This window comes from Scyliorhinus canicula, chromosome 29 (genome assembly GCF_902713615.1).
Source record: "Scyliorhinus canicula chromosome 29, sScyCan1.1, whole genome shotgun sequence".
In the NCBI taxonomy this organism is placed as follows: domain Eukaryota; kingdom Metazoa; phylum Chordata; class Chondrichthyes; order Carcharhiniformes; family Scyliorhinidae; genus Scyliorhinus; species Scyliorhinus canicula.
In genome coordinates this window covers 6536964-6549000 of record NC_052174.1, presented here as the reverse complement: position 1 = coordinate 6549000, position 12037 = coordinate 6536964, and the positions used below count along the sequence as shown (strand labels likewise).

Below are 12037 nucleotides of genomic sequence, written 5' to 3'. Positions count from 1 at the left end.
TATATTTGCAGCCCAATGTTATATAAAAAACAGGCCTGAACAAAGTACATCAGTGCCTAGGAGAAATTTTCTTGGTGGACATGACATCCAGCAAAGACAAGTAGACTCAAGGTGTACCCAAGGTGATTTGCACCAATCTGCAGCAATGTTGAATGGAAGGCAGATAATTAAACGTGTAAATGGAGGTGCCATTAGAAATAAAGAGCACCATAATTTCTTTCAAAATTTAGAGTACCGAATTATTTTTTCCCCAATTAAGGGCGCAATTTAGCATGTTCATTCCACCTACTCTGCACGTCTTTTAGTTCAGGAGGCGACACCCATGCAAACAAGGGGAGAATGTGCAAACTCCACACGAACAGTGACCAAAGCCGGAATCAAACCTGGGACCTCGGCGCCGTGAGACTGCAGTACTACCACTGCGTCACCGTGCTGCCCCAAATGGCATAATAATAATAGTCAAGCTTGACACTGGTGCCGAGGCCAACCTCATCAAACTTTCTGATTGTAAAAAAGATAGTACCTAAACACGCGACTGAAATCATAGAGGATATTCTATTTGCAGACATGAAAATGGATCTGGGGCCTCGATTTATCGTATCTCTTATAATCCTCTCCAAGACTTTACCCACGACAGACGTGAGGCTCACCAGCCTATAGTTACCGGGGTTATCTCTACTCCCCTTCTTGAACAAAGGGAATACATTTGCTATCCTCCAGCCCTCTGGTACTATTTCTGTCGCCAATGATGACATAAAAGTCAAAGCCAAAGGCTCAGCAATCTGTTCCCTGGCTTCCCAGAGAATCCTAGGATAAATCCCATCAGGCCCCGGGGACTTTTCTATTTTCACCTTGCCCAGAATTGCCAACACTTCTTCCCTACTCACCTCAATGCCATCTATTCTAATAGCCTGGGTCTCAGCATTCTCCTCCACAACATTATCTTTTTCCTGAGTGAATACTGACGAAAAGTATTTATTTAGTATCTCGCTTATCTCCTCAGCCTCCAGACATAACTTCCCACCACTGTCCTTGACAGGCCCTACTCTTACCCTCGTCATTCTTTTATTCCTGACATACCTATAGAAAGCTTTTGGGTTTTCCTTGATACTACCTGCCAAAGACTTCTCCTTGCTCTTCTTAGCTCTCTCTTTAGATCCTTCCTCGCTTCCTTGTAACTATCAAGCGCCCCAACTGAAACTTCATGCCTCATCTTCACATAGGACTCCTTCTTCCTCTTAACAAGAGATTCCACTTCTTTGGTAAACCACGGTTCCCTCGCTCGACCCCTTCCTCCCTGCCTGACTGGTACGTACTTATCAATAACATGCAATAGCTGTTCCTTGAACAAGCTCCATATATCCAGTGTGCCCACCCCTTGCAACCTACTTCTCCAACCTTCACATCCTAAGTCATGTCTAATGGCATCATAATTGCCCTTCCCCCAGCTATAACTCTTGCCCTGCGGGGTATATTTATCCCTTTCCATCACTAACGTAATGGTCACCGAATTGTGGTCACTGTCTCCAAAGTGCTCACCTACCTCCAGATCTAACACCTGGCCTGGTTCATTTCCCAAAACCAAATCCAATATGGCCTCGCCTCTTACATAAGAACATAAGAACTAGGAGCAGGAGTAGGCCATCTGGCCCCTCGAGCCTGCTCCCCCATTCAATTAGATCATGGCTGATCTTTTGTGGACTCAGCTCCACTTTCCGGCCCGAACACCATAACCCTTAATCCCTTTATTCTTCAAAAAACTATCTGTCTTTACCTTAAAAACATGTAATGAAGGAGCCTCAACTGCTTCACTGGGCAAGGAATTCCATAGATTCACAACCCTTTGGGTGAAGAAGTTCCTCCTAAACTCAGTCCTAAATCTACTTCCCCTTATTTTGAGGCTATGCCCCCTAGTTCTGCTTGCACCCGCCAGTGGAAACAACGTGCCCGCATCTATCCTATCTATTCCCTTCATAATTTTAAATGTTTCTATAAGATCCCCCCCTCATCCTTCTAAATTCCAACGAGTACAGTCCCAGTCTACTCAACCTCTCCTCATAATCCAACCCCTTCAGCTCTGGGATTAACCGAGTGAATCTCTTCTGCACACCCTCCAGCGCCAGTACGTCCTTTCTCAGGTAAGGAGACCAATCCTGAACACAATACTCCAGGTGTGGCCGCACTAACACCTTATATAATTGCAACATAACCTCCCTAGTCTTAAACTCAATCCCTCTAGCAATGAAGAACAAAATTCCATTTGCCTTCTTAATCACCTGTTGCACTTGTAAACCAAACCTCTTGTTGGCCTGTCAACATATTGTGTCAGGAAACACTCCTGCACACATTGTAAAAGGAACGACCCATCTATTGTACTCGAACTATATCTTTTCCAGTCAATATTTGGAAAGTTAAAGTCACCCTGTTACTTTCGCTCTTTTCCAGAATCATCTTCGCCATCCTTTCCTCTACATCCCTAGAACTATTAGGTGGCCTATAGAATACTCCCAACAGGGTGACTTCTCCTTTCCTGTTTCTAACCTCAGCCCATACTACCTCGGAAGTAGAGTCCCCATCTCGCATCCTTTCCGCCACCGTAATACTGTTCTTGACGAGCAGCGCCACACCTCCCCCTCTTTTGCCCCCTTCTCTGAGATTACTAAAACACCTAAACACCGGAACCTGCAACAACCATTCCTGTCCCTGCTCTATCCATGTCTCTGAAATGGCCACAACATCGAAGTCCCAGGTACCAACCCATACTGCCAGTTCCCCTACCTAATTTCGTATACTCCTGGCATTGAAGTAGACACACTTCAAACCACCTACCTGAACACTGGCACCCTCCTGCGAAGTCAAATCTGCGCTCCTGACCTTAAAACTCTCAATCTCCCGTACCCCAAAACTACAATCCATGTTCCCATGCCCCCGCTGAATTAGTTAAAAACCCCCGTTCGGCCCAAGATCATAAGAAACGACTGAGAATCGTGAACACAGCCCAGTCGATCACGCAAATACGCCTCCCTCCCATTGACTCTGTCTGCACCTCCCGCTGCCTTGGGAAAGCGGGAAGCATAATCAAAGACCCCTCCCACCCGGCTTACTCACTCTTTCAACCTGTTCCATCAGGCAGGAGATACAAAAGTCTGAGAACACGCACGAACAGGTAGAAAAACAGCTTCCCCGCTGTAATCAGGCGACTGAACAACCCTCTTATGGACTGAACTGATCTCTCCACACATCTTCTCTACTGAGTAGCACTACACTCCGTATGCTTTACCCATGCCTATGTCGCTGTATTTACATTGTGTATTTATTTATGTCCTATGTTGTTTCATGTGTGGAATGATGTGTCTGGAGTGGACACAGAACAATACATTTCTCTGTATCTCGGTACACGTGACAACAAATCAAATGCAATCCAATCGAAAAACAACCCACGAGTAACATAATATATATTTGTGCAAACTGAAAATTAATGCTTTTTCCTAATCCGTTAGTGCAAGTGCCTGTGAGTAATTTGCAAGCAGCTTAATTGACTATCGAGGGAGTTCCTCCAATAATAAATACACTCCTTTGAATAGTGCTGCCTGTGCACCTGTACAACTCAACACCAGCTGACGTTCGGAGTACTTTTTGGGGAGTTAGAGGAACATGTATGAAACATTCATTGACCTAATATACGCTTTATATTATCCTCTCCTTGCGGCTATTGGAGTTCCTGGTGAGTGAGGATGCGATCTAATGAAACGTTGGATTCACAGGTTAACTGTTACCATCCTTCGGTTCATGATTGCTGCTGCAGGTTCCTGTGTTCTGGGTTAGATCGCTTTGCTGGGTATCGTTTAATTCATTTACGGGGATGGGTGTGTCGCTGGCTTGACCAGCATTTATTGACCGTCCCCCTAATTTCCCTGAAGGAGCTGCCTTCTTGAGCCGCTACACTCCGTGTGCTTTAGGTGCACCCACTGTGCTGTTAGGGAGGGAGTTCCTGGATTTTGACCCAGCGACAGTGAAGGAACGACCGATATATTTCCACGTCAGGATGGGGTGTGGCTTTGCGGTGATTTTGAAAGGGGTCTAGTTTTCAGGTGTCTGCTACCCTTCTACTTCCAGAAGGCAGAGGTTGTGTATTTGGAAGGTGCTGACAGCGAAACCTTTGTGAGTTCCTGCCGTGCACCTTATAGACAGAACACACGGCTGCTGCTGTTCATCGATGGTCAGGGTGAATGAATGTTTGGGGAAGGGGTGCCAGTCAAGCAGCTTGTTTTGCCCTGGATGATGCTGAGTTTGTTTGTGTGTTGTTGGAGTCACACTGATCCATGGAAGTGGATGACACTGTTGACTTGCACCCTGTAAATGGTGGACAGACTTTTGGGGGGGGTCGGGGGGGGGGGGGGGGGGGGGGGGGGGGTCGGTGTCAGGAGGTGAGTCATTCACCACAGGATTCCCAGCATCTGACCTGCCCTGGTGGCCACAATATTTATATGGTTCAGTTTCTGGTCAATGATAACCCCCAGGATGTTGTGAGTGGGGGATTCAGCAATGGTAATGCCATTGAATCTCAATTGCTGCCTATTGTTCTAATCTCACTTGAGATGCCAGTCACAATGTTTTAGGAATCTTGTAAAGCGAGATTTTGGGAGTCCTGTTTTCTGACAGAAAATGATTCTTGTGATCTAACGCTCAGTGCAACTGCGTTCTTTTCTGTTAATAGGGAAAACCAGCCATCTTCAGTCGCGCAAGTTGCTGAACCTGCTCCGAATAGCAGTTGAACTAAACGGAGGAGTTATCTGGCAATGAAGCTGCAATATCCCAGCAGTATTACATCCCAACCCAATGTTACATCCAGAAAGACAGCCATGTCAGCAACAACAGCAGTTTGGGTAGGTCATAGAACATAGAACAGTACAGCACAGAACAGGCCCTTCGGCCCTCAATGTTGTGCCGAGCCATGATCACCCTACTCAAACCCACGTGTCCACCCCATACCCGTAACCTAACAACCCCCCCCCCCCACCCTTAACCTTACTTTTATTAGGACACTACGGGCAATTTTGCACGGCTAATCCACCCAACCCGCACATCTTTGGACTGTGGGGGGAAACCGGAGCACCCGGAGGAAACCCACACACACAGGGGGAGGACGTGCAGACTCCACACAGACAGTTACCCAGCCGGGAATCGAACCTGGGACCCTGGAGCTGTGAAGCATTTATGCTAACCACCATGCTACCCTGCTGCCCCTGGATGTAAATACCCAAGATTGAGAGATCACACGCCAGTTCGACTGCAAAGCACTCGCATGTCGATCTGATTAAGGCAGGCTGCAGGGAAGCCTTGATGTTGGTCTAAATGCTTGGTGCACTGATAGACCTACCAGACAGGCAGTGGTCGCTGGTGTTGAGAATGGAGCAGGTCAGTTCCACTGTGGCGCAGCCCTGGCAGAGCTTTGAGCCCATCATTTCCACCTTCCCAGTGGGGCACCCCTGGCCAACACTGCTAAACCGAACCAGCTCTGCTGCTGTCTGAGCTTTTGCTCCAGCGCATTGGGAATTCTGTCATCTCGGACAGAGGTACTGAGATTCTGGGCTAGGGGCATGCAGTCTCTCCCAGCTGCCACCCCGTCTGTGACTGGCACCATCCAGTTACGGTGGTGGAGTCCAGGTCTCAGTGGGGTATCTAATCTTTCGGAGCAGGTTCAGCAACTTGCGCGACTGAAGATGGCTGGTTTTCCCTATTAGAGTGGCCATGGCTTCCGTTGAAGGTCGTGGTGTCTGGAATGGTGGCGTGTTGTCGGGGAGCCATGGGTGGGGTTAGTAGATGTCGCTGAGTGGGAAATCGATGGCCTAAAGGCAGATTGTGTTGCTGGTGCCGTTGATTAAATGCATTGTGGTCTGTGCCCGGAGAATGGGCATTCACAGAAACGTTCTTACTGGTTTGGTCACATACCAACTGCACAATGACAGAGCCTTTGGTACATGTAATGCTGTTGTTTCTCCCATATGATGCGGGAGGCATTGTAGAGTCTACATTAACTGCAGTACCTTCATCGACGCACAACGTCAGATGGTCAAAATAGGCAATCAAATTTGTGAGGCATGACCTCCCTCTGACAAAGCCATGATGACTATTCCTGATCAAACCTTGCCCCTCCAAGCGGAGATAGTCAGAATTGTCTCCATTCGTTTCCCCAGCACTGACGTGGGACTCACTGGCCTGTAGTTCCCTGGCTTATCCCAGCAGCCTTTCTTGAATAGTGGGGCTGCATTTGTGGTTCTCCAGTCCGCTGACAGGTCTTCCGTGGCCAGAGAAGAATTACACATTTGGATCAGGGCTCCCCAGTAATCTCCTCCCTCACCACCCACAGCAACCTGGGGCACAATTCGTCTGGACCTGGTGATTTCCCTACTTTTCAGCCTGCCATCACCCGCAATACATTGCCCCTCCCTCTGTCAACTTGCTCAATAGCTTCATCGTCTCTCTCCTCGAGTTCCATATCTGCCTCATCATTCACTTGAGAGAAGACAGATGTGAAATCGTCATTTAACACCCCATCAATGTCCCATGGCTCCACTCACAGCTTTCCCCCCTTGGTCCCTAATGGGCACTACTTTTTCCCTCTCTATTCTCTTCCCATTGATATACTTATAGAATATATTTGGATTGTCCCTACTTTTACCAGCTAAGATTACTCACATCTCCCTTTGCTCTCCTAATTGTTTTCTGAAGCTCAATGTTGCACTTTCTGTACTCAATTAATGCCCCTGTTAATTTCCCCATGAAAGGAAACATTCTCTCAGCATTTACCCTGTGAAGCTCCAGAAGAGCCCCATATATTTCAATGAGAACTCCTCTCATTCTTCTAAATTCCAATGAGTAGAGTCCGAATCTGTTTAACCTTTGCTCATGAAATAATCTCTCATTGACAGGGACCATGTTCGTTGCTACTCACACCCTGGGTGAGTGCGCGGTCGGTTCCATCCCCACAGACCCCGCAGTCCCAACATAAGTGAATTAACTAAAACTTCGTGTCTTCCAAAGATCTTTAACCCTTGACTGCTCCAGATTTGTTAGTAAACATTAACAAACTGTTTATCACTAAAATGAAGGAAAGATGAACATAGGGGCAGCACGGTAGCATTGTGGATAGCACAATCGCTTCATAGCTCCAGGGTCCCTGGTTCGACTCCAGCTTGGGTCACTGTCTGTGCGGAGTCTGCACATCCTCCCCGTGTGTGCGTGGGTTTCCTCCGGGTGCTCTGGTTTCCTCCCACAGTCCAAAGGTGTGCAGGTTAGTTGGGTTGGCCATGATAAATTGCCCTTAGTGTCCAAAATTGCCCTTAGTGTTGGGTGGGGTTACTGGGTTATGGGGATAGGGTGGAGTTGTTGACCTTGGGTAGGGTGCTCTTTCCAAGAGACGGTGCAGACTCGATGGGCTGAATGGCCTCCTTCTGCGCTGTAAATTCTATGATAGAAGGAAATAGTAGGATAATGGTGTAGAAGACTACCGGATCTCAAATCCCCGTCCCACCATCTACGCAGATGCACATAAGACAGACAAAAGGTAAGGGTTGGCGCGGATCAAAAGCAAATGGAGATTTAGGTGTAGGTTTGAGACGGCTCTTCATTACTGTGGTTGCAGCCTCTGGGAAATAGTTACTTGAGATGTTCATGTTGGCGCAATTCCTCCTTCGACCACCAGATGGCGTTTGACCTAAGAAATCCAGGTCGGTGCAATTCCGCTATTCAGCCATTGGTGGAAATCAGTCCAGGGTGTTCAGATCAGTGCAGGACTTGTTGCTGGCTCCCAGATAGTGTTGTACACAGGATTCTGAGGTCGGTGCACTTATGTCTTTCTACCACCAGATGGAGTGTGGGAAGATCATGGACCTGCTGGGGAGGATTGGGGATTCCTTGGGGTGCAGGCAGAATGCAGGGGGAACAAAGTTTTCCCGGTGAACCAGTTAGGACAGTGAGCTAATTTAGGGGGATGCCATTCAAGGTGGCTGGGTATAGGTTTAGGTATTTGCGGATTCAGGAAGCGAGGGGGTGGACGATGCTCCATAAGTGGAACTTAGCAAAGCTGGTGGAGGAGGCCAGAGCGGATCTTAGGAGGTGGGACACATTGAAATTGACTTGAGCGGGGAGAGTACAGTGGTAAAAATGAATCTGCTGCCTCGGTTCCTGTTTATTTTTCAGTCACTCCTGATCTTTATACTGAAGGCCTTTTTTCTGAAGTTGGATTTTGTATGGGCGGGGTAGGTGCCAAGGGTAAGGAGGACCCTGCTGCAGAGGCAGCAGGGGTGGAGGGGGGGCGGGTTGGTGCTGCCTAACCCTCTTCACTATTATTGGGTGGCAAATGTGGATACGTTGCGGCGATGGTGGGAAGGAGAGGGGGTAGAGTGGGATAGGATGCAGGAGAAATCTTGAAAGGGGTCCAGCTTAAGTGCCATGATGATGGAAGCGTTACCAATGGTGCCGTGCTCAGGAAACCCGATGGTACAGTCTACGATGAAGATATGGAATCAGCTGAGGAGGCATTTTAGGATAGAGTGGATATTGGTGTTACCGCCGCTGTGCGAAAATTATGCGTTTGAGCCGAGGGGGGGGGGGGAGTGGTATTGTGGACACAGGAGGTGGAGGGAAGTGGTCAAGGTGAGGGATCTGTATTTGGAAGAAGGGTTTGCCAGTTTGGAAGAGCTCAGGGAGAGGGTTGAGCTGCCGAGGGGGAGTGAGTTCAGGTATCTGCAGGTTAGGGACCTTGGGCGAAAGGTCTGGAAGGGGTTCCCTAGGTTTCCGGGATACACCCTGCTGGAGCGACTACTGCTTCCGGATGTGGAAGGGGAGGGAGGAATTGAAGATATATACAAGCGGCTGGGGGAGCAGGGAGGCGTGTGGGCGGTGAAGATTAAAGAAAAATGGGAAGGTGAGTTGGGAGGGGAGATCAATTGGGGAGTATGGAGTGATGCTATGTATCGGGTAAACTGGACCTCCTCTTGTGCTAGGATGATCCTGATACAGTTTACGGTGGTGTACAGGGTGCATATGACTCGGACAAGTATGAGTGGTTTCTTCCAGGGGTTGCAGATGTGTGTGAGAGGTGTGGGCGGAGGCCAGCGAATGATGCACACATGTTCTGTGTTTGTGAAAAGCTGGAGAGACTCTGGGCGGGAGTATTCGTGGTCGTAGCCAAGATAGTGGAGGAGGAGGTGGACCCGGACTGTTTGGTGGCGATATTTGGGGTTTCAGAGAAGCCGGAGCTGATGGAGAGGTGGAACGCCGATGTCGTGGCCTTCGCCTCTCTGATTGCACGGTGGCACATTTTGCTGGAGTGGCGGTTCGCATCACCACCGGGGGTAGCGGCTCGGTTGGGTGTCCTGTTTGACTTCCTATGGCTGGAAAAGATAAAGGTTGAGTTAATGGTCTCAGGAGAGGGATTTAAGACAAGGTGGGGATGTTCTTGAAAGTCTTTGAAGAGTTGTTCATCACAGGGGTTGGAGTGGTGGTGGTGGTGGTGGGAGGGGATTTTGGGAGGATGAAAAGGGGGGAAAACTGTACAAACTGTATAGTTGACTAATGGGAAGCATGTTTCCCAGGGTGTTTATGTGCTGTAATTTTTGTTGATCCACGTTTATTATAAAATACATTTGAAAACAAAATATTGGACGGTTTCCTACCCTACACTACAGGAGAGACCGTTATCAGAGTTCTATGGCCATCCAGCACCTTCAGGCCCGAATTTACTGATACTGCCTTTCTATGAGTCCAGCTCACTCTGTTAAATGCACCGGGGCGGGTATTTGTGGAGAGCTGACATTTACACCGGGTGAGGTGCCATGGCAACAATCAATCCAGTGTAGCCTCATTTAGAAGGTTAATCTCCTGGCTGCTATTGGGATCTTCCTCTGCTCGTTCTGCAACCCAGCGGAGAAATGGATAGTGCCTGAAATAGACGAGCAGCAGGGAGAATATTTCCTCACCCAATTTCTGCAAGATCTGAATTGCTTCTTTTTGGGGGATTTAAAAGGGGACGAAAGTGAGTTTCCAAATTGGTCATGCATGAGTCCTCCAGGAATGGGATTCTCTTGAAGGCGATCTGAGAAAACAGTTGGCTTTTTATGAATGGAGTGAATTAAAAGGGGAGATTGAAGTGAAAACTAAATAGGAAAGGTTCAGCACAGACGGGATGTTCTTTCCGCTTTTTTCATGGGATGTGGGCATTGCGGGAAACGCCAACCATTGTTGTCCAATATTGTCCATTTCAGAGGACAGTTAAAAAGACAGAAACTTTGCTGTGGACCTGGAGTCACATGTTACGACCAGGTTCAGAGGTCGAACCACCTTCTCTAAAAGTAATTAGTGAGCATAATGACGTTTTGTGCCAAGCGGTGAAATGAAATGAAAATCGTTTCTTGTCACGAGTAGGTTTCAAATGAAGCAATTGTGAAAAGCCCCTCGTCGCCACATTCCGTCGCCTGTTCGGGGAGGCTGGTATGGGAATTGAACCGTACTGCTGGCCTGCCTTGGTCTACTTTCAAAGCCAGCGATTTAGCCCTGTGCAAAACTGATCACTGTGATAGTCACCGTCACTGAAATAATCTTTATATTCCAGATTTGCGATTTCGAACACTGGGATTTGAAGCCATGTGCACCGGGGGTTGAGCCTGGGCCTCTGGATGGCTACTCCAATGGCAGTAGCAATATGCCACCATCTGCCCCAGCAGTGGTGTTCACCGTATTTGCGTATTTGATAACTGTTTTCCTTGTCACTTGCAGTGAACCTGATGGCGATCTTGACTCTATCCCAGGGAAAGTGTGGCCTCTCCAAATGTATCACTCTGTACCTGGTGGCAATGGCAGCGGCAGATCTGATGGTGGTTGTCACCGAAGTGATACTGAATCGCATTCTTTACTATTACCTCCCAAGCTCTTCCCTGTACATCACTCCCGTGTGCAGCTGCGTCATTGTTCTGCTCTGTGTGGCCAGGGACACTTCTGTCTGGTTAACCGTCGCCTTCACTTTAGATCGGCTCATAGCTATTTGCTACCGGAAACTGAAAGACAGGTACTGCGTTCCGAAAACAGCATCGTTGGTGATTGCAGCAGTGTGCATACTCTTCAGCTTGAAGAACATACCATGGTACTTCACATTTGACCCTGTTTATATCACTGACAATGTGCCATGGCTCTGCCAATCCAAACCGGCCTTTTACATCTCGCCGGGGTGGATTGGCTACGATTGGCTCCACCGGATCCTGACCCCGATTTTACCCTTTATCTTTATTTTGCTCTTCAACGCTCTGACCGTCAGACACATTGTGGTGGCCAATCGAGTTCGCAGGAGCTTGTTCTCCAATCACGGGGGGGCTCAGGTCGATCCAGAAACGGAGAGCCGAAGGAAGTCAATGATTTTACTGTTTGCTATATCGGGCAGCTTTATTGTGCTCTGGATGCCCTATGTGATCAACTTCCTGTATTACCGAATTACAAACACTCATTACTACACAGGTGGGACCGATCCCGGCTATATTCTCCAGCAGATGGCTTATATGTTTCAACTTTCCAGTTCCTGTACTAATACGTGTATCTACGTGGTAACTCAGAGCAAATTCAGGGACCAATTGAAAACGTTAGCCAGAACCCCGTTTGCACGTGTTGCTCAATTACTTAAATAAATATCAGGAAAGCCCTGTGTGGACTCATGCCTTTGTCAATTTCGCCAATCCTGTCGGCAATCAGGTGGTGTTATGGAGCAGAATCTGAAAGTGAGGAACATTCGGCAGATTAACGATCTGTTATTGGGTCACGTGTTGACTGATTGTCCTGTGCAAACTGTCCTGAAATAACATTATGAGGCCATCAGAAATAGGAACAGGCCATTCAGCACTTCGAGCCAGATCCGCCATTTAATAAGATCATTTGACTTGTGGTGACACGGTGGCACAGTGGTTAGCACTGCTGCCTCACAGCACCAGGGACCGGGTTGAATGGGCCCCTGGTGACTATGTGGAGTTGGTACATTCTCCCCGTGTCT

At 48.1% G+C, this 12037-nt stretch overlaps 1 protein-coding gene across 1 annotated transcript; it reads left to right on the top strand.

Moving 5' to 3' along the window:
* Positions 1-3654: 3654 nt before the first annotated feature.
* LOC119958289 (probable G-protein coupled receptor 139) lies at positions 3655-11678 on the top strand. The gene is made up of 2 exons (XM_038786722.1): positions 3655-3724; positions 10780-11678. The coding sequence occupies exons 1-2, from the start codon at positions 3655-3657 to the stop codon at positions 11676-11678; spliced, it is 969 nt and encodes a 322-aa protein (XP_038642650.1).
* Positions 11679-12037: the final 359 nt, after the last annotated feature.